Source organism: Cydia amplana, chromosome 10, assembly GCF_948474715.1.
Source record: "Cydia amplana chromosome 10, ilCydAmpl1.1, whole genome shotgun sequence".
NCBI lineage: Eukaryota > Metazoa > Arthropoda > Insecta > Lepidoptera > Tortricidae > Cydia > Cydia amplana.
In genome coordinates, this window is record NC_086078.1 from 12,742,793 (window position 1) to 12,766,656 (window position 23,864).

The 23,864-nt window shown below is 41.6% G+C and overlaps 2 protein-coding genes across 2 annotated transcripts in view; both read right to left on the reverse strand.

Annotated features, from left to right (window-relative positions):
• Positions 1-1,592: 1,592 nt before the first annotated feature.
• On the reverse strand, positions 1,593-8,154 carry LOC134651847 (T-complex protein 1 subunit theta). The gene is made up of 7 exons (XM_063506968.1): positions 7,970-8,154; positions 7,293-7,530; positions 6,397-6,716; positions 5,015-5,389; positions 4,254-4,480; positions 3,187-3,382; positions 1,593-1,862 (listed from the first exon to the last, which is right to left on the reverse strand). Exons 1-7 carry the CDS (start codon positions 8,027-8,029, stop codon positions 1,641-1,643), a joined length of 1,638 nt encoding a protein of 545 aa, XP_063363038.1. The 5' UTR covers positions 8,030-8,154; the 3' UTR covers positions 1,593-1,640.
• Positions 8,155-16,896: 8,742 nt separating this feature from the next.
• The window catches only part of LOC134651488 (kelch-like protein 5), a 32,155-nt gene continuing 25,187 nt past the window's right edge, over positions 16,897-23,864 (reverse strand). The window contains exons 10-11 of the mRNA XM_063506602.1: positions 20,354-20,543; positions 16,897-17,103 (exon numbers count right to left, since the gene is read on the reverse strand). Coding sequence (XP_063362672.1) covers positions 16,964-17,103; positions 20,354-20,543 — 330 coding nt within the window. The 3' untranslated portion in view covers positions 16,897-16,963. The remainder of the gene's footprint in view (positions 17,104-20,353; positions 20,544-23,864) is intronic.

Consider the following 23,864-nt stretch of genomic DNA (forward strand, 5'->3'; position numbering starts at 1 on the left):
TTCTTCCTGTTGGATCGATTGATCGGACATAACACTTAGCAAAATATCAAGTCTACGGTTATGTTATGTCACATAACATAACCGTAGACTTGATATTTTGCTAAGTCCGGATGACACATAAAGGTTATCTTATCTAATCTTAACTCATTACTAAACACTGGCATTTGATAAACTTTTCTATATTTTATTTGATGCGATGTCAGTTCATAATATCAACATCTGATCAATGTCAATTTATTGAACCGGACGGACGGAAGATGGAGGAAATAATAGATCACAACAAAATTGTATTCTTACGCCGTAAAGGTGGTTGCGTACTACTGAATAAAGGGCATCAATACCATAAAAATAAAACGTATAAAAAAGGGCCATCAGTATGGACATGCTGTAATAAAAAAAACACAAAAACCATAACCTACCGGTCGGACAAACAGGAAAAATAAAAATTGTGTGATCGGATTAAGAGGATTTTTCAAGCTCTCGTGGCTCGATCGATCGAACTAGACGAACTTTTAAAATCCCATTACTCCGATAGTAGGACTGACAGGATTTGAGAAGTTCCTATAGTCCGATCAATCGAGCCAACAGGAAAAAAATATATTCGTATTCCGATTGATCGGACTAGTCAATCGGACCATGCGACCTAAGGGAAAATAAATTTCCGATTACGCCAAGTTAAGTGGAGTCCAGACGAGACAATTTTTCGCCAATCTGATGAAATTGTCCGATCGAATCGGTAGATTTGCTCAGCTCGTCTGGATACGGTTTTAACTTCTTTGTTTTAGAACAGCTGGGGCAAATATTGATACCCGAACAAAAGTCCACAATTGAACCAAGCAACGTAGCGAGAGTGCAATCTTGAGCGTTGCGAGTGTTTCAAGGTGCGATAATCTATTCTATCAGCCAACATGAGCAATCAACCCAAATTTGGCATCAACTTACTTTGCCACTCTTGTGGAAAAAATGCAATTTTATCATCAGTTTTTAAAGGATGAGATTGTGGTAAAAAAGGATTTCTATCTTAAATGGATAAAAAAACTAAATGCACCGTACTTACCACGACATGTCGAAAGAAATGGGACGGCAGGGAAATACTCTTAATAAAAGAACAGCAACACTTGTGTAAAATTGTATTTTTGTAGTGCCACAAACGCATTTTTGTGACATAGAGACCAATACATAGTTTTAAAGTTTTAAGCTCTTGAAATCATTAGATTATTAATTCAGTAGGTATCATAACTTTGCATAGGTCATGAAACTAAGGTGCACCATTATCATATTTCGTAATTTAATTATTAAATTACCACATTCAAAGCTATCTGTAACTTAGAGAATTAACGTTAATGTAAAGTTAAGAAAATAAAATGCAAGCTGTATTGCTAAAGTAAAATACTTGTGTTTTAGTGTAAAGACGAGTTCACATTACGCTCTTAGTTTGCGGCTGACGCTAACCATCGGTTGGTTCACACATAGGGTTTGCAATCCGGATCCGGAATGTATGAAATTATTCGGATCTGGATCCGGATCCACGGATCTTCCCATACATTTCGGATCCGTCGTGCAAACCCTATTCACACATGTACAGTACCCGGTTGCGGACTAGGAGCCTAATGTAAACGCGCCATAGAGTAGCGTAAGTATTAAGATTCGTCGTCACTGCCTTGCGGTTGCCTCGCCTTGGGTCCGCCAGCGCGCTTGGCCATGATGATCTGGTCCACCTTGAGGATGGTAGTGGCCGCTTCCACGGCGTACTTCAGCCCCCACCGCTTGAGTACGAAGGCGTCGAAGATACCCTTTTCTTTGGCGTCACATACGCCGTTATTTTCTGATTCGATGTCGTACCCGGCGTTCTTGTTCCCTTCCTGAGAATTATAAAAACACTGAATTAATTTAACAAAACTAATTTCCACGAATAGTTGGGATTTTTCAAATTTTGGTGACAGTCGTCACACCTCAATGGACACAGAATAATTTGATTTGAAGTCGTTATACATTTCATATTTAGGCGAGTCCGACCGGTAAGTTCTTATAGCAAGGTAAAATTAGGTATGGAAAAAAAACAACGGGTTGCACTCAGGGAGTGCCGGCAGAAGTGAAAACTCAATGACTATTGCAAAATGCACTATGTATAATTGAGGTTAACGCCATCTAGCGTTAGCGTTAATTACTTGAAACCCCTAAGCACATCACTGTTAGTACTCTAGTTATATTAATACCAGTTAGAGCGAAACTCACTAGATGGCAATTAAATCAATAAAGAAAAACTCAATGACATTACATGTATTAAAAGTTTTTCGATCAGGTCACGTGTCCGTCTTACGGTCACGTGATCGTCTTACGCAACATTTTTTCCTCACCTCAAAAAGTGCACAGCGCCGCTAAAGAAGTTTTCACTTCAAAAATGATCAGGTTTTGTAAGGTTTTCTCCCTCACCAGACAGGAGCCCGGCACAAAACAAACGGTGAATTGTCGTTTTTTAAGCTACCAGTGGTTTGCGAGAGGTAAGTTGGTATCTGCTTGTATTTCGATGGTTCGTTTTAACGTTAAACAGACAGTTAGGTAGGTAGGTAAGCACCCCGCCCGGCCACTACTAGATACGAGTGCCACTACCACGATAGTTTTTTGTGCATAAGTCATAGTTGACAACCCTAGAGCGACCGCCGAGCGTAGGTATGAAAAGTGAAGTACATACATGTGATTGACTTCTGTACTGTATCTGTTTTGTGAGCCCGGGTCTAAAGCATGCAAAGCTCTTCATGCAAGGAGTAGACTCCGGCTGGAGCAAAAAGCTTTGGAAACTTAGCAAAAGACAACTCCAAATCATAACGGGGGTGTTCACTGGCCATTACGGGGTCAAGGGAATTCTGACCAAGATGGGACATTCTGACAACACCGATTGTCGTATGTGTGGCGAAGAGGAAGAGACAGTGAAACACTTAATGTGTGAATGTCACGCCCTCGCCAGACAAAGAATGAAGGACTTTGGAGCAGGATATCTGGAACCAAAGGACTTTAAAACGCTACCCATGAGCTCCATCATCCGACACATGGATATGGTGGGAAAAGCTCTTGAGTAGCTGTCGGATCTTCTCCAGGGGGTAATTGCACAAAAGATCCCTATGGGTCGAAGTGTATCCGTAAGGGCCCCCGAAAATAATAAGATAAGAGCCCGGGTTATGCTCGTACCTTGTGCGCCTTGTAGATGTGGTTGATGGCCTCGGTGGCGTTGGCGCCCGTGTTCTCGGCGAGCGCGCGCGGCACGGCCTCGAGCGCGCGCGCGAACTTGCGCACCGCGTACTGCGCCAGTCCGGGCAACGTGTCCGCGTGCTGCAGCAGCCGCGCCGCCAGCGCGATCTCCGTCGCGCCGGCGCCGGGCACGAATCTGGCAACGTCACCGTTGTTATAGCTGGTCAAGCAAATTTGTCAGTAAAGCCAAGCCAAGTGCGAGTCGGACTCGCGCACGGAGGGTTCCGCGCCATCAACAGAAAATAGAGCAAGACAAGCAAAAAAACGGTCACCCATCCAAGTACTGACCCCGCCCGACGTTGCTTAACTTCGGTCAAAAATCACGTTTGTTGTATGGGAGCCCCACTTAAATCTTTATTTTATTCTGTTTTCAGTATTTGTTGTTATAGCGGCAACAGAAATACATCATCTGTGAAAATTTCAACTGCCTAGCTATCACGGTTCGTGAGATACAGCCTGGTGACAGACGGACGGACGGACGGACGGACAGCGGAGTCTTAGTAATAGGGTCCCGTTTTTACCCTTTGGGTACGGAACCCTAAAAAAGGCGCGAAATTCATATTTTCTAAGGGATGATATTCGCTTCGCGCCTACATTTTTCAAATTTGCCGCCTTATTCCACTGACAAGATCTGATTGACCAAGTATATAAACCTTTCGCAACACACTACAGCCGCTTCGACCAGCCAGCCTGCCAACCTACCATATTGGAAAGCATGGAGTTTCATTTTAACACATCCACTGCCAAGAACCCGCTAGGTGTGTTAATTTCGAACTGGAAATGAGGCGATTGGCACTGAAAGTGTTAAGTTAAACTGTGCGCACCTGTGACCGTCTTAGGTGAAGTAAAAAAATTAAAATTAATACAACAAATTAAATTAACATAGTCACTGTGTGACAAAACCCCTTTAAAATTAAGACTAAAAAAAAAAAAATTAATCATATTTACAATTACAATTCTTCAATGATACAGCAAAAAATTTTTTAAAGAGTCAGCAATATACATACCGCCCATCTCTAGCACTGTTCTTGAATGTGTTGACGCCGTCATCGATAGCTCGCTCAATATCGTCCATGTAGTTGTCGGTGGAGCCTCTGATGAGCACAGTGGAGATGCGCGACTCGGTGCTTTCCATACGGAATATGACGACGCGAGTGTCACCCACCTCGTCTACGGCGACTATGTCGCAGTAGCCGAGCTCTTGGGCTGTGGGGGTGGTCAGTCTGGGTAGTACCTGAAAAAAAAAGATACATAAAGTTTTTAAAGACAATTTTAATTATTTCAATTTCTTGATTTATTTTTAACCATTCATCTGCATAAGTTATTATTAGGTGAATGGAATAATTATGAATTAATTTACAAATTAGACTGCCTTATGGTGCCCTCCTAAACCAAATAACGCTATCTCAATAACAAATTATTTTGAAAATTGAATTATGAGCTATAGCAACTAGAGCATAAGATATCAATGAATTTTCTTTTGAGATAGCACTATTTGGCTTAGTATAGTGGCTGTCTTAAGGGATGTTATTCATAATTTAGTTTAGACCATAATGATGTCATTAGACTTGCCTGTAAACATTTTTTTAGACTGTCTCGTTCTGGATAGCAATTTATTAACATGCCATTATTTATATTGGTTACCTATAACACTGATGGCATGTTTAACAGTTTGTTATACTTATACTGATCATCCTCATCTTCACGTTTTCTTATTTTTTCAGTTTTTCCTTAATAATTTTAATTTTATATACACATCAATACTTACAGTAGCATTAACAGTCTTGGCAACACGTCTGAGGTCGAATTTCGATGGAAGACGTACAGCCATAATTCCATATTTGTTCAGTAAGTGCAGTGCCATGTCACCAAACTTCGCGCCCGCTACAATAACCTTTACACCAGTGTCGGCAATGTCTTTGATCTGTTTCTCCAAAAGAGATTCCTCGCCTCTGCTAAAGTTGAGAAGTTCATCAGCGCTTTTGATGAGGACTGTTCCTTTGGTCTCTGTTTGGGTAATGTCAATGGGGCATGAGTATATGGCTATCTTAGCTTTCTCGGCAGATGTGACATCTCCTTCGACTTCGCGCTTGAAAACCATTCCCGAGAGAACATCAGACTGCAGGAGACCAGCTCCGAGAATCTGGAATTTGTAAAGTATTTTGATAGCTGTTTTTTTGTTAAGCCATAAATAAAAAACTAGCCTTCGACTCATGCATTCTACCCTGTCTTACATATGGCAGTCAAACATGGTCACTCACAGGAGATATCTTCAAACGAATTCAAGTATGTCAACGGTCAATAGAGAGAAGTGTCCTTAACATAAAATTATCAAACAGAGTTAGAAACACAGAGATAAGAAGAAGAACAAGATTTATAGATGCGGCAATACATATACCGAAACAAAAATACAATTGGGCAGGGCACATCGCCAGGATGAAAAACAACAGATGGACAAAAGTAGCAACAAATTGGAATCCAAAAATTGGTAAAAGAAAAAAGGGCAAACCAAAAACAAGATGGGAAAAAGACCTAATAGAAACAATAGGAAAAGACTGGAAAGAAAGGGCAATAGATAGACAAGAATGGAAGAGAATGTTGGACAAATACTTAAATATATTAGAAAAAGGCGATTCGAAAGAGGCCTAGGTCAAAAAGACCTTACGAACATGCATGTAGAAATATATATACACATATGATGGTTAAATGAAATGTTAACAGTTCGTATAATAATAATAATAAATAGAGAAAAAAATACATACATTGCTCACTCCATACATCAGTTTTAGTACCAAAAAGACTATTAGCATCTAGCATCGAGTAGCAGAACTATCAGTACTACTACTTGACAATAGATGTAGCACCGACCGGAAAGTCTTATGCTGTAGAGATAACACTTTCCGGTCGGTGCTACATCTATTGTCAAGTAGCAGTACTGATAGTTCCGCTACTCGATGCTAGATGTAGACACTGAAATTAATAGTCTAACTGATGTATGGAGTGAGCACTCTTGTCTTACTACATTTCTCTATTAAGCCAAGAGATCATAGTAAAATCCATTAAATCTAAAAAATGATAATGACTTCAAGACTAACAAAAGAGACCATTAGAATATCACTAGCAAATGTTTTTTTAAACAAAACCTGTTACCTTGCAAATTCTGACGTTGTCCACATTGAATGTAGTTTTCTCTGGCAGGATGGCAATGCACGCCTTAGCAACAAGTCCGGCAATGAAATCCTCGTTGCCATATTGTTTAGCCATGATGGCCGGCCTCACAATCTTAATAACTTCATCTGTGTTTTTGATGTCCTTGATCTCATGGCAGACAAGATCAGGTAAGATTTCAAGGCACTTTTCGAGGGCAATTTCATAGCCCTCAGCAATCTCACTGGTGGTCACACCAAGACGGAGAAGTTCCTCTGCTGCTTCCAGGAGAGCTCCAGATATTACAATGGCAAAGTTGGTACCTAAAACCAGATGTGGTGTTAAAAATTCATTTGCTTGCTTAACCTTTTAACCGCCAGCAATTTTTGATCGAGCATGCTCGTGTCGCCACCGACAATAATTGTACCACGCAGAGTAAGGTTGGCATAGTTACGGGAGTTATAAATGTGCTGTAAAAACCAAATCAGATCTTTGTCTTATTTATCAGACTGTGGCGAAATGAGCTGGATATATAATGTCTTATATATCAGACTCTGGCGGTTAAAGGGTTAATGAAGAAAAAAAGCAGCCTATATATCACACTGTGGGCATAGACCTCCTTTTATTGTATGTGTTTGGGCACTTTGGGCTGTAGTGCCCATGCTATCCCATAATTAGCCCAATTGGAAGTGACACTGCCTTAATGTGAGGAGCATGGGCACTTTATGTTAATGTATACTTCTCATCTTAGCACTTTCCTGGTCACATCTTAAAGATACCTAATAAACAAGCCTTATTGAGCTTACTGTGGGGCTAGGTTGATTTGTGTAACATTGTTGTATAGAATATATATGTATAGTTACATATCAATAATTTAAAATCACTAAAAAAGAAAGTACCATCTCCAACTTCAGCATCTTGCATCTGACTGCCCAGGACCATGAGCTTGGCTGCAGGGTGCTCTACATCCAGTTCTCTGATAATGGTGCCGGCATCACTCGTCACGAACTGCTTGTCAATGTGGTTAATGATCATTTTGTTCATGCCATTTGGACCATAGGCAGAGCGCACACTTTGTGCAAATTGCTTACAAGCAGTTATGTTCCGGTATACAGCTTCTTCTAAGCCAGAGAACATCTGAAAATGGCAAGTAGCATGGTGAACGGTACCTATTTACAAATTAATGTCGATATTATCTATAAACATGCTTGTCTGATACACAAGTTTACATAAATAAAAATTATGCTATTGAACTAAGCATTGTTATTATATACCAGATATACTACATATTCCCATGGTAAATACTTCGACAAAGCCTTTAGTTTCTCAGTTAAAACTAAAACGAAATGTTAATTAAAAAAACTAATCGTCACAGTGCTACTGGGTTCACATCCAGATATTTTGAAAAATAAGCATAAGTTAAACCATTAAATTAGTGTTTTCGACAATTTGCAACTCAGTAAACAATTAAACATATGAATTAGAGCAGTATGCTATGTACATAAAGAAATAAAAGGAAAAATAAAACCATAATTTCCGATACACATGACATGAGAGAAGTAAGGTTATAATTTACCCGTGCTCCATCTTTCATCATTGAGGGTACACCCGGGGCTCTTGGAACATGTAAAGCCATCTTTTTGGATTATTGAAACAACTTCAACTTAAAACCCAACAACTATATTTCAATTCAGTTACGAACAAAAAGATAGTGAACAAAATGAATCACACGACCGACACCGACATTAACCACAGATAAGATAAAATTCACGACTTCACGTACATCAACTACCAATAGTACCAATCGCTGTATACTGGAAAAACGCAATAACGCCAATGCAGTGAACAAAACTTTGAAAATATACTCTGGCAAGCCAACTTTGTCAATAGAAAAAGGCGCAAAATTCAAAATTTGTTAAGAGATTGATTCTCCAACCCAACAGAAAACCAATATTTCAAATTTATCGCTTTCTCGTACAGAAAGCTAGTTTGTCAGAGTTTAATTAAAGAGGATTTCTCGCAAGCTTCTCGTAAACACTCTTGCCTTCTTTTTCGCTTCGATTAATCAGTGGCAACTATAGCTGGTGACCCAAATCTTGCCAGTAAAAAAAGGCGCGAAATTAAAATTTTCAAATTTTCCGCCTTTTTCTACTGTCAAGGTCGTTGACCAAGTATAGTTTGGTAACTTTTGTCTCATTCTAAAAATATAATTATACTTCCATCTTACTCTGTTGTGTTGATAAATCCACCATTATCCACCTGTAGAGCCAATTTACCTAGACTCCCCAAGAGACACCAGACAGCCTACACCTCATGGCAACCATCGTTTTGTAAAGTTTGTCAAAGGACTCTACTGTCTCATTTCAAACATCGACAGAGAGAATCATACTATATTAAGGCCCCAGTACACAAAGGGCCATCGCCGGCCACTCCAAGGGACGCAGCCATGCGGTAGAATGAGATAGCAATATTACTTGCTCCCTCTAACGCATAAATGCGTCCCTTGGAGTGGCCGGCGATGGCCCATTGTGTACTGGGACCTTTACACTAGTACTAGCACTCAAAAGAGAAGGATGAGTATAGTTTTTCTGGCTCTTAATGACTGATAAATTGGTTTGACCAACTTTACTTATAGATACGAGCAACTTGCAACGGATTGGGGGGTTCTTGGTAAATAAAATAAATAATAAATAAAATAAAATTAAAAGGAACTATAGGTATTATATTATTGATAAGGCGCATTTGACATACCAAACTATTTATTCATAAAAATATACCGTACATTCAGGTTATAATCTAACAGTCGATTATGATATCACTAAAAATAATTTGTGATTAAATAGGAATTAGTACCAAATAGTAGTTCCAAGTAGTTCTAATAAAGGTGATTTTCCATCCAGTTAGATGCTAAGATAACTCTTTAATATGTAAAAAAACAATACAAAGGATACAGAAAAAAAGAGGTTAAACAACAGGCGGTCTTATCGCTAAAGTGGAGTCCAGACGAGACAATTTTTCGCCAATCTGATGAAATTGGCCGATCGAATCAGGACGTGCGGACGCAAACGCCAATTTGATTCCCCGATCAAATCAGCAGGTGCGGACACAAAAGTGCCAATTTTCGAAGTTAATATTTATGGAATGGAAATTGGTAATTAAATTGTGTACGTGTGGACGCTAGATGAGATTGGCGCCAATTATTTTCCTGATCAAATCGGTCGATTTGATCAGTCCGTCTGGATACGGCTTAAAAAGCGGTCTCTTCCAGACAACCTTTAAGTAGCGGAAACTAATAAATTTAGGTCATCTCAGTAGGTGTTTCAGATGCAATAAAAGAATTCTAGCACACACAACAAAATACCATATATACAGGGTGGATTTTCTATTTGGGTCAGTGAGGGCAGCTACCAGATCCCGTGCTGCTACGAGAAAACGGTCTTAGAAGACCTTCCCTCGATTTCAAATTAATGAAGATTAGCTTTTACAGATTTTGAAAAAAACATACAGGGTGCGAGAAAAAGGTCATTTTTGACAAACTTTTTTTTTGACGCCAATCGATCCCATTCCTATTGAGGATCAAAAGCTTGTATGGAACCAAAAAAAAATTCCGGCTATAAAAGCCACAAATCGAGGAAAACTTTTCCCATACAATTTGTATGAAAATGAAAACTTTCATTTTTCACATGCTATTTTTGTATGCCAATCGATTCCATTCCTATCCAGTATCATTAGTTTCCTAGGGGTCAAATTTCGATAATGTACTAAAAAGCCACAAATTAATAAAAACTTTTTCCATAAATTTACTATGGAGAAAACGTGAAATTTTATTCACGATTTTCTATCTCGCCCATCAGTCTTACAGCAATGTCTTCATACAGTATTATGACCCTTAAATGTAACAGAACTGATTGGGCAAATAGAAAAATGTGAATAAAATTTCACGTTTTCTCCATAGTAAATGTATGGAAAAAGTTTTTATTAATTTGTGGCTTTTTAGTACATTATCGAAAGTTGACCCCTAGGAAACTATTGATACTGGATAGGAATGGAATCGATTGGCATAAAAAATAGCATGTGAAAAATAAAAGTTTTCATTTTCATACAAATTGTATGGGAAAAGTTTTCCTCGATTTGTGGCTTTTCTAGCCGGAATTTTTTTTTGGTTCCATACAAGCTTTTGATCCTCAATAGGAATAGGATCGATTGGCATCAAAAAAAAAGTTTGTCATAAATGACCTTTTTCTCGCACCCTGTATGTTTTTTCCAAAATCTGTAAAAGCCAATCTTCATTAATTTGAAATCGAGGGAAGGTCTTCTAAGACCGTTTTCTCGTAGCAGCACGGGATCTGGTAGCTGCCCTCACTGACCCAAAAAGAAAATCCACCTGTATAATAGGGTCATTGAGCTAGTTTCCGTCCATGCTCTAGCTTTCGACCACAAGTGGTCAAGTTTGACGGATTAGCAAATAATATATTTCATTTTTAATTTACTACTTGCGAAATATCATTTTTATATATTTTCAATAAGTCAAAATTTGTGCAGAAATGTACGTTTATATTCAAATTTCGTCAAGTGGACGAATACTAGCGCAAAAAAAAAATGATAATATTGATATACCTGTGGATACAGATACATGTGCAAGTTCCTGAAAGTTTCGAAAAAGTTGCAATGTTTCGAAAACTTCGTGAAAATTTGACAGTAATATAAGAACTCTCCATTTTATGTTACGAAAACTTTCAGTCCCCATTCAAAAATGTGAGGTTCTGAAACTTTCGACAAATTAGTACAGTCACGCTCCGTGATTGTTACCTACGCCATTTAGGGTTCTAGCTAAATTGGACATTCCGTAGCGTAAGTATGGAACAACCAATTTAGCTAAGTTAGGACCCTAAATGGCGTAACAATCCCATGTGGTGACTGTTCTACCTGTGAGTCTTAGGGCGCGTGTACACGGTGCCGCCTCCGCGCCGCCGCCGCACCTTTGCGCTATGTACACGAGACGCGTAAAGCCCGCCACCACGCCGCCGCCGCGCCGCCGTCGCACCTTCGCGCTATGTACACGAGACACGTATAGCCCGCCGCCGCGCCGCCGCCGCGGGTTTTACGCGTCTCGTGTACATAGCGCGAAGGTGCGGCGGCGGCGCGGAGGCGGCACCGTGTACACGCGCCCTTAAGGGGCCCAAAAATTATCAGTTCGCTGGACGATGTCAGCCTGTCAGTTATTCGCCACTGACCGGCGAAGGCGGCGAACTGGTAATCTGTGGGCCCCTTAACACATATGATACAATAAAATACTGACGTCGTTCTGTGGGAAAGTCGACCTTAAGAAGTTACGATATTATTAACTAAATGTGCAACAATACAAAATTAATATTCTGGACATAAGCGTCAATCACCTTTACGAGTTTTACGACCTTATATACAGAACACGGCACAATTCACGGAAATGATAAAATTCATCTAAGAAATTTGTTGCACGAGAGCTTTGGCACGTCTTTCTGGTTTGAGAAACATATCTCGTAAGTACCGACATTGTAAAAATATCAGGATAATATTGGAACACCTTTCTTAAAGTTCAAACTAAGACACAAAAATTAATATCAGAGACGACTAAATGATATGGACTGCAATCTCCATTCAATATTGCGTTCCTTCAGAATAAATCAGTTTTTATCATTTACTCGTCTTTGACAGCCTGTTAAGTTCATACAATGTTTTTCTGCAGATGTTATATAAAAATACGGTTACAAGGTAATACCCTAAATATTTTAATGCACCAGAACAAATCTAAACATGTAGTAAGAATTACCTATAATCTATCACTAAACCTTTTTCTAGCTTTACTATCTCTAACATCACAGGAAAGGTCCCCCTATCAAATAAAAACCTACCTAAATTCGCCACAAAAAACTTTTAAACAAATCTAAAATTATAATAATACTGATTTTATAAAGCAAATAATATATTGAGCCATCATGATGATAAAGGGACTACTAATGTAACAATTTTTCCACCAACTTGTCTTGTCGTTGCAATTTGTTAAATTATCGGAATACCACTAGAGTTCGACCGAGAAAAGTCTGCAACGATTTTGATAGCAGACGCAGTGCACGTGTTATTTTAAACGTCAAACTTCAATGAAATTATGACGTGTAAATAACACTTGCACTGCGTGTGCTATTAAAATCGTTGCAGACTTGTCTTGGTTTAACTCGATCTCTGATAAGCGGTATACAAAAGCAACAAGTCAACAACATTTCACTCAACTTATCTTAAGCCATACTCATAGAGAAATATAGTAAGACAAGAGTGCTCACTCCATACATCAGTTCAGACTATTAATTTCAGTGTCTACATCTAGCATCGAGTAGCGGAACTATCAGTACTGCTACTTGACAATAGATGTAGCACCGACCGGAAAGTCTTATCTCAACAGCATAAGACTTTCCGGTCGGTGCTACATCTATTGTCAAGTAGCAGTACTGATAGTTCCGCTACTCGATGCTAGATGCTAATAGTTTTTTGGTACTAAATCTGATGTATGGAGTGAGCAATCTATGTATTTTTTTCTCTATGCCATACTTTAGGATACAGGTGTCTGATGGAATGAGAGAGCTATGTATAGCTTTCATTATAACGTTTATAACTGTGGCTGCTTTGTGGTAAATTGGTTGATCTGAAAAACGATTTACATTAAATTAAGAACAATTGAGGAGTGTCTTTTCAAAAGGGTTTATTTTTTCTGGGAATCTATTTCTAAATTGGACCTTAAGTTTTCTTGAGCAAGGTTCTCTCTAGAAGTACCGCTAAGAAAAAAATAAACCCTTTTGAAAAGACACTCCTCAATAAGGATGGCTTTGCGTATGATCGTTAATCAGTACACCGCGCTGTACGCTGTACTCACTGTTTCGTTTCGGCTCATTCAGACTCAATGTTTTCTATTAAAACATATTGATGGAAAAAATATGTTGAGGTCGTATAGAAAATTTGCTACGTTTGTAAACCCTATATATACTATTCACATCAAACGAGCTACCTCGCGTTTCACTATAGTCAAAGGAAATTGAATCTTCAACGTAGCAGTTACATTGCATATTTCAGTGGCAGCGAGCATCTGCGGCTTCTAGCAACCATTTGCGTTACCACACTCCCTTGTTTGCCAGACAAAAATCGACCTTGACGTTTTATAATTAGAATTGAATTTTGGTTGTTAATTTCGGACGCGATATCGCATCTCTGGGAGATATGGACTTAACTACTGCATACTCTGCATAGAAGGTTCAAATTCCTGTAAAGACCTGCAGGATCGACTCTAACCGTTTAATGTGAATCGTGCTTATATTAAACTCAAGGCAAGTGGTCAAGCCTCAATTTATAAGTATTTTAGGGGACCATTAACTAATTCTTACCCACAAAACCCTTTTTCTATTCCTTCCGTCTTAATATTATGCCTTTAAGATACAAAAAATAGTACTATGCTAGTATGTAAGGTAATATTCATATGATAACTTGCTTTAGGCAGAAAGGTTGAAGTCTAATCGTTTCTCTAAATAGTTTGTACTTTATTCAACGTTCTAATATTTTTGATGATACTTCAAATGAACGAACTATATTACTAAAAGTACTTATTAGAAGACATCATCACAATACAATTTTTAAATGCTTAAAGTTTTTTATTTTTTTTTAAGTATAATCTGCAATCGGCTGTTCTAGCCATAATCAGATGGTTTATGTTTTTTTTTAATTATTATTTAGGGTGGTGTTCCACTGAGCACCATCACCAGTTTGCGTGGGGGCTTGTTGCTTAAAGTGGCATCCAGAATTTAGACAGAGCAACCTGTAATTTTTTATTTATTTAGGCATTTCTTGCAAAAAAAGGTACTTACGGTTGAATCATAAAATTCATAGAAATAAACGTTAGGTACTAAAAATCTTAATAAAATATTTACCTACAGCATTTTTTATAATAACGTGCTGGTAATGTCATCAAATAATTACTTCTTAAAACCACTATGTGCCTTCGATTAGAAGTTAATTTACAAAAACTGTCATGAATATACCTTATTCGTTCTGGTTTATTTGTTAATCTTTTATTACGGTTCTAAATTTAACCCTTAATGATAAGATAAAAATAAGATACAATAAAAAAAAGCGGCCAAGTGCGAGTCGGACTCGCCCATGAAGGGTTCCGTATTTAGGCGATTTATGACGTATAAAAAAAACTACTTACTAGATCTCGTTCAAACCAATTTTCGGTGGAAGTTTGCATGGTAATGTACATCATATATTTTTTTTAGTTTTATCATTCTCTTATTTTAGAAGTTACAGGGGGGGGACACACATTTTACCACTTTGGAAGTGTCTCTCGCGCAAACTATTCAGTTTAGAAAAAAATGATATTAGAAACCTCAATATCATTTTTGAAGACCTATCCATAGATACCCCACAGGTATGGGTTTGATGAAAAAAAAATTTTTGAGTTTCAGTTCGAAGTATGGGGAACCCCAAAAATTTATTGTTTTTTTTCTATTTTTGTGTGAAAATCTTAATGCGGTTCACAGAATACATCTACTTACCAAGTTTCAACAATATAGTTCTTATAGTTTCGGAGAAAAGTGGCTGTGACATACGGACGGACAGACAGACGGACAGACGGACAGACGGACAGACAGACAGACAGACAGACATGACGAATCTATAAGGGTTCCGTTTTTTGCCATTTGGCTACGGAACCCTAAAAAATTGTCTAAAATTACAAAAAGTAAGTCTAATTTTAAACTAAGGTCGCTCTACTACTTCGAACGCTAAGCAGTTTTCTTAAATAATAAAATTAATACATAACATACATTGATACTGAGATCAAATCCAATAAGGGAGGAACGTTTAGATATTTTTGGAATTGTGTATTCCTTCATGAGCTTAGAACGGATAAAAATGCAAATATCCCTGTGCAATTTGAGAAAATAAAAAAATATTATACCCTTATAATAAAAAATATAGTCGTCACACGGACAAATTTAAAATACAACTTAAATGCTAGGTAAATAAAACTAAAATAAACCTCAATAAATTCGATATAGCTGCATTATATAGTTTTTTTTAAATCGTAAATTCCAGCAAAGTGTTGCCTATTTATGAGGCATTATGATATATGAAATAGAATGACTAGATCATATTTGAATTTCATACATATGCCGTTATTCAAAACGCATTTAGTAACAAGCAGTATGTCAGAAACAGACATAACTGTAACTAACAGAGGCATGTTTAATCAACATACGTGAACTCACGATATGCATAAATATACATTAATAAACATATCACTGTAGTATTCGTGGCACGCATAAGCAAGTAACAAATAATAATAAGGAAGAAAGTGACATTAGGGACCAACGGCCCAATTCGGACAATGCTTATAAATAATATGTCGCAGCGATACGATACCGATCTGCCAGTGTCTAAAGTGACATTTCTTCAACCAAAAACGTCACTTTTGACGCTGACAGATCAGTACGGTATCGTATCGCTGCGATATCTTATAAGCATTGTTCGAATTGGGCCGTAAAGGCGATGTGTACTCTTTCAGATGTGTACCTGAAATAAGCGGCAGATTCCTGCAGCTGACCTGTCTCCACACGTATTGTCTCGCCTTTCCTGTGGGATATGACAGTGAAGCCGAGAAGGTAATGCAGGTGCTGGGCATACCTTGCGTTTCCTTAATTCCGTCCCAGGCGGTGTAATAGGATATTTCTCCGGTTTTACACCATAAATCGTCTGCATTAGACGCTAAACCCAATGATGACTCTTTCAGCGTTATGAGTGCTACGCTGTAGCATCGCTTTACGCCCGCGAATGCTACGAGTGCTACGGTATAACGTTACGTCAAATGCATGATCGTAGTCTGTCTCACTCTAACTCGCCTACGGGCCGCATGCTAATAGTGATGACTAGGGATGATCAGAAGAGCCGGGGCGGCGGCACGGCCACCACGGCGGCGCCGGCGCGGCCCGTGCTGAGCGGCGCGATCATTATGCCGTCGTATGCCGGAGCGCAGATCCGCGTACGAGGAAAATATTAGAAAAAAATAATCACGGCACACGAGAGGTTAAGATTCCAGGGTGTGAGGGTAAATGCCCTGCCGATGGCGAACGGTGCGGTGATTTAAGTATAGTTAAAGCTGAATCAGCTAGGCCAGAAATCAGTGCCTTAATAATTCATTCTCTGCTTGCGTAAAATTAAGTTCATGTCGGCAGGCTTACAAGTGCTACGCTACGACTGGCAGGGCCTAGCCTTGCAGTGCCGGTCCGAGCCTTTGATCAGGCTAGAGCGAAATCGGGTTGTGGCGCCCTTCGTTGAAGTTTTCAAGCGTATTTTCCACCCCCCCCCTCGCCACACTCGCGTCTTTTTTTTCCTCATTTGCCATTTTGTGCCAGTGCTACGCTGTAGCATCGCTTTACGCCCGCGAATGCTACGAGTGCTACGGTATAACGTTACGTCAAATGCATTATCGTAGTCTGTCTCACTCTAACTCGCCTACGGGCCGCATGCTAATGGTGATGACTAGGGATGATCAGAAGAGCCGGGGCGGCGGCACGGCCACCACGGCGGCGCCGGCGCGGCCCGTGCTGAGCGGCGCGAGCTTGCGCCAGCAGTCGGCTTCCGGGTCGTATACTTCCACCACGCACAGGTACTGCACACCGTCGTAACCACCTGGCGACAGACAATCTATTACTGCCACGTCGGTGGCAAACAAGCACACAGCCTGCCTGATGGTAAGCGATCACTGTAGCCTATGGACGCCTGGGATGTGAGCTAAAAGCAGGCATTAGCCGCCCGCAAGCCGAGCGTCGGTTACGACTGATAGGCTTACAAGTGCTATAGTTTGTCGATTTCTAACGGCTTATCCTTTGTCTATTGAAACTGAAACCGCACGTGCTTCTACCTGCCTAAAAAAATAGTTGGGCCGTTTTTACCGGTTATTGAATTACTACTCTATGGAGATTGCAATAAGGATCAAAATGAACTAATGGAAAAATATTTTTCTAGGCTGTGAGTGATCGATTTGACTCGCCGGCACTCAGTCAGTAACCGTAGTACAGAGTGCCGGTGAGTCGAACGCTACAGAACCAGTCTACAATGTGTCATCGAGATGCGTAACAAAGGCGCGTTATCGGAGAGCGCACCTACACTGGTTTTTTGAGCGTCGGACTAGCCCGCGCGCAGGCGCCAATTAGAATAAATAAGACCCTTTTTTGCAGGTAAGTTAGCACGTGCGGTTTAACTTAACAATAGACAAAGGATTCGCCATCGGGGCCTGTTAGAAATCGACAAACTATACGACCGGCAAGTTCTAGCGTTGTATAGAACTCACCAGGGATGTTGCGGATGCCGATTTTTTGACATCCGCGGACGCGGATGCGGATTTTTAAAGGCTCACATTCGCGGATGCGGATGTCAAGATAGGTACATAAAAAACGTCAAATATTACATTTTAGTCATTTTTATTTCAATAAACCGGCCAAGTGCGAGTCGGACTCGCGTTCCAAGGTGTACATTAAGTCCCACTCACGCTTGACTGCTCATTTCTAATAGGTTTTTTTGGCTAATCACTAAATTACCTAGCAGTCTAGCACTTACGCCGATGCTAAGACGTTCCTGTACCGACCTGTTCCACATTAAACTCCGCATCGATTTTATGCGAATGCGGATGCAGATGTTGAAAATAATGCGGAAGTTCCGCGGTTGCGGATGCGGATATTCGCAACATCCCTGGAACTCACCCACGGCAACGATACGGTCCCCGAGCAGGCAGGAGCCGATGGCGTCGCGGCCGTAGCTCAGCCGCGCTAGCAGTACCCACGTGTCGGCGGTGGGGTCGTAGCGCTCGACGCAGGCCAGGCGGCCGCCCGCCGCGTTAGCCGGAGCTTCGTGACCGCCGAGCGCGTACAGGTACCCGCCCGCTGCGCACACCTGCATAATAGTGTTTTATAGAACTCACCCACGGCAACGATGCGGTCCCCGAGCAGGCAGGAGCCGATGGCGTCGCGGCCGTAGCTCAGCCGCGCTAGCAGTACCCACGTGTCGGCGGTGGGGTCGTAGCGCTCGACGCAGGCCAGGCGGCCGCCCGCCGCGTTAGCCGGAGCTTCGTGACCGCCGAGCGCGTACAGGTACCCGCCCGCTGCGCACACCTGCATAACAGTGTTTTATAGAACTCACCCACGGCAACGATGCGGTCCCCGAGCAGGCAGGAGCCGATGGCGTCGCGGCCGTAGCTCAGCCGCGCTAGCAGTACCCACGTGTCGGCGGTGGGGTCGTAGCGCTCGACGCAGGCCAGGCGGCCGCCCGCCGCGTTAGCCGGAGCTTCGTGACCGCCGAGCGCGTACAGGTACCCGCCCGCTGCGCACACCTGCATAATAGTGTTTTATAGAACTCACCCACGGCAACGATGCGGTCCCCGAGCAGGCAGGAGCCGATGGCGTCGCGGCCGTAGCTCAGCCGCGCTAGCAGTACCCACGTGTCGGCGGTGGGGTCGTAGCGCTCGACGCAGGCCAGGCGGCCGCCCGCCGCGTTAGCCGGAGCTTCGTGACCGCCGAGCGCGTACAGGTACCCGCCCGCTGCGCACACCTGCATAATAGTGTTTTATAGAACTCACCCACGGCAACGATGCGGTCCCCGAGCAGGCAGGAGCCGATGGCGTCGCGGCCGTAGCTCAGCCGCGCTAGCAGTACCCACGTGTCGGCGGTGGGGTCGTAGCGCTCGACGCAGGCCAGGCGGCCGCCCGCCGCGTTAGCCGGAGCTTCGTGACCGCCGAGCGCGTACAGGTACCCGCCCGCTGCGCACACCTGCATAATAGTGTTTTATAGAACTCACCCACGGCAACGATGCGGTCCCCGAGCAGGCAGGAGCCGATGGCGTCGCGGCCGTAGCTCAGCCGCGCTAGCAGTACCCACGTGTCGGCGGTGGGGTCGTAGCGCTCGACGCAGGCCAGGCGGCCGCCCGCCGCGTTAGCCGGAGCTTCGTGACCGCCGAGCGCGTACAGGTACCCGCCCGCTGCGCACACCTGCATAATAGTGTTTTATAGAACTCACCCACGGCAACGATGCGGTCCCCGAGCAGGCAGGAGCCGATGGCGTCGCGGCCGTAGCTCAGCCGCGCTAGCAGTACCCACGTGTCGGCGGTGGGGTCGTAGCGCTCGACGCAGGCCAGGCGGCCGCCCGCCGCGTTAGCCGGAGCTTCGTGACCGCCGAGCGCGTACAGGTACCCGCCCGCTGCGCACACCTGCATAATAGTGTTTTATAGAACTCACCCACGGCAACGATGCGGTCCCCGAGCAGGCAGGAGCCGATGGCGTCGCGGCCGTAGCTCAGCCGCGCTAGCAGTACCCACGTGTCGGCGGTGGGGTCGTAGCGCTCGACGCAGGCCAGGCGGCCGCCCGCCGCGTTAGCCGGAGCTTCGTGACCGCCGAGCGCGTACAGGTACCCGCCCGCTGCGCACACCTGCATAATAGTGTTTTATAGAACTCACCCACGGCAACGATGCGGTCCCCGAGCAGGCAGGAGCCGATGGCGTCGCGGCCGTAGCTCAGCCGCGCTAGCAGTACCCACGTGTCGGCGGTGGGGTCGTAGCGCTCGACGCAGGCCAGGCGGCCGCCCGCCGCGTTAGCCGGAGCTTCGTGACCGCCGAGCGCGTACAGGTACCCGCCCGCTGCGCACACCTGCATAATAGTGTTTTATAGAACTCACCCACGGCAACGATGCGGTCCCCGAGCAGGCAGGAGCCGATGGCGTCGCGGCCGTAGCTCAGCCGCGCTAGCAGTACCCACGTGTCGGCGGTGGGGTCGTAGCGCTCGACGCAGGCCAGGCGGCCGCCCGCCGCGTTAGCCGGAGCTTCGTGACCGCCGAGCGCGTACAGGTACCCGCCCGCTGCGCACACCTGCATAATAGTGTTTTATAGAACTCACCCACGGCAACGATGCGGTCCCCGAGCAGGCAGGAGCCGATGGCGTCGCGGCCGTAGCTCAGCCGCGCTAGCAGTACCCACGTGTCGGCGGTGGGGTCGTAGCGCTCGACGCAGGCCAGGCGGCCGCCCGCCGCGTTAGCCGGAGCTTCGTGACCGCCGAGCGCGTACAGGTACCCGCCCGCTGCGCACACCTGCATAATAGCATAGAGAAAAAAATACATAGATTGCTCACTCCATACATCAGATTTAGTACCAAAAAACTATTAGCATCGAGTAGCGGAACTATCAGTACTGCTACTTGACAATAGATGTAGCACCGACCGGAAAGTCTTATTTCAACAGCATAAGTTTCCGGTCGGTGCTACATCTATTGTCAAGTAGCAGTACTGATGGTTCCGCTACTCGATGCTAGATGCTAATAGTCTTTTTGGTACTAAAACTGATGTATGGAGTGAGCACTCTATGTATTTTTTTTCTCTATGGTTTTGGTTTGAATTGGGCGCAAAGTACACAAAGCCAAAGAGTAAATTATGTAAATTATATAAAAGTAAATGGTAAATTATGTAACCCCAGTAAATTCACTGCCATCTTTCGACAAAAAATTAAAACTGTTAGAACGCCATTTGACTTTGACCCTTATTCTTTCACTAATACTTATGTGTTAATTTGTTAAATATTGAAATGATCGCCATCTACTCGACAGTAGGCCAAAGGTATGATGCAATTTTTTCGAGCGATAGCGCCATAACCTTTGGCCAAATTAACAGATATTAGTGAAAGAATAAGGGTCAAAGTCAAATGGCGTTTTAACAGTTTTAATCTTTTGTCGAAAGATGGCAGTGAATTTACTGTGGCTACATAATTTACTAATAAATAATGTGCGTTACGCACAGTATTTTCTATGCGGAGGCGAAATAAAAACAAAACTGTGTTGCTCTGAAAAGAGAATAGGTTTTTTTATTAACAATTACTTATTCCTAGCTTAGTACATTGACTACAGTTGAACTTAACTAAATATCTTAGGTACTCACCTGAAAAGAGAAACAACATTAAAGCTATTATTCCCCCAAGTATTTATTTCTAATTATCTATTGAATTATATTAATAATCTTATATACGATCGTTACAATGCACATTTTATGAACTCCGTTTGACATTCTGACGTTTAACCTGTCAACTGTCAATATGTCATTGACTGCCACAGATTAAGTCCAAACTGAGGAAAGATGAATGAAGTTAACAATGCTTCATTTACATCTCCCCCCCCAGACCAAGTTTATATATAAACCTTAATACTAAGAACATGAACCATGCCGAATAGGGATCAGTTTAGTAATATGGAAAAGATTTGATTTGGCTTTTTATGGCCTGTGTCTATCTTATAAATTGAGTTAGAAATTTTCTCTATGACTTTATATGGGCCAATCTTCAATTCATGTAACTTTCTCCTATTCAAGCGGTTTCCATTCTCCACATACACTGAGTCTCCTACTCTGATATCGCAACTTTCCCTGTTTTTATCGAATCGTTTTTTGTTATTGTTGTGCGATTTTATGGTGTTTTCTAAGGCGGTCTTCCTATCCTGTAACAGTTCATTATACGTTTTTCCTTGTTTGAGTTCGATCGGTAATATATCAACTAATTTCCCTTCTAGTAAATATTTAGGGGAAAATCCTGTTACAGTATGTTCAGTTTCGTTATACCTCTCCGTACATTCATGAGCAATGGTAGTCCACGCTAATTTATTATTCCGTTCATTTATCCTACACCTTATCTTATTCACTAAAGTTTGGTTCAATCGCTCATTTAAACCGTTAGAAAATGAAGCATTAACCGCGGTAAATATAATTGGTATGTTTTCTTTGTCTAGGAAATTTTTGAATTCCCTTGAATTTATTCCCGGGTATTGATCAGTCAAAATCATACCAACTCTATTTTCCTGGGTTACTTTCTTTACTAATTTTATGAAGTCACCAGAACTCTGGGTTTTAGAGGTCAAAATATAAGCGTATCTAGTAAAATGATCCACAAGTAAGTGTAAATAAGTTTTTGTAGACCGCGAGCCACCGAATCCTCCAATGGTGTCAATAGACATAATTTCAAAAGGATACGTTGCTGGACCTAAATGAGACATTAATCCAACTTTATATTTTACTCTAGACTTATTCTTTATGCATATTTCACAGTTGTCACATATGTCTCTAATATTATTTGTCAGGTTTTTTGCGGTATAAAATGGTTTTATTTTATTTTCCAATTGTTGTGGTCCTAAGTGACAGTAAAAATCATGAGTAATTTTTATTATCTTTCTACTGAATTCCTCAGATATTACTATTTTATCTTTTTTCCCAACTTTCCTATAGTATATCGTATCCTTTAATTTTAGTTTACTCTCATTATTTTTTATAAAGTCATTCGTTTTTTGATCTTTTTGTATTTCTTCGAGTTTTATAAAGTTTACACATTTTAATTTTTCGTCCTGATATTCACCCGGTTCTAACACCGGATTTCTACTCAAACAATCTGCCTCTAAATTATATTTCCCTGGGGAATATATGACTTCGAAATCATATTGTGATAGGTAATATGTAAGTTCTCCCAATTCTTCGTCTGTCCTAGCTTTAATATTCATTTTTTCTAGCGGTTTGTGATCCGAGAAAACAATAAACTTTTTCCCTATGAGCCAGTGTTGCCAATACTTTACGGCTTCTTTTATTGCCAAACACTCAAGATATATGGCCTTCCTCTTCTTTTGGGCATCACTTAATTTTCTGGAAAAGTAAGCGCAAGGTTTCTCTTCACCATTACATTGCGGTTGTTTTAAAATCGCACCTAAACCCTGTATACTCGCATCTGTATAAATATGTATCGGTAAGTTCGGATCAAATATTGCCAAAATGGGTTTAAGACAAAGCAGTTTCTTTATCAAATCAAATGATTCTTGGCACTTATCTGTCCAACAAAACTTCTGTCCCTTCCTTAGTAAATTATGTAAAGGATCTAATATTATTGAAATATTCGGTACATATTTGCCATAAAAATTTATTTTGCCAAGGAATTGTCGAACATTTTTTTGTGTTTTCGGTTCAGGGAAATCTTTTATCGCAATTAAATTATCTTTTAATGGAGTAATTGTGTTATTCATTATTATGTGACCTAAGTACTTGACCGAGTCTTGAGCAAAGGTACATTTCGAAAATTTAAGCCTAAAACCCTCCTTTGAAATCGATTCTAATAACAGTGATAGGTGTTTAATATGGTCTTCAAATGTTTCAGAGAATACCAAGATATCGTCAATATAATTTACTGTGAAATCTGAGAGCCCGTGCTTCCTAATTATACTACTCAATATCCTCTGAAAAATTGCAGGTGAAGTCTTTAGGCCAAATGGTAAACATGTCCACTGAAAATGGCCTTCCTGCGTAACAAATGCTACTTTATTTCTATCTTCAATTCTCAGTGGGATCGACCAAAACGCTGAATTTATATCTAAAGTGGAAAAAAATCGACAG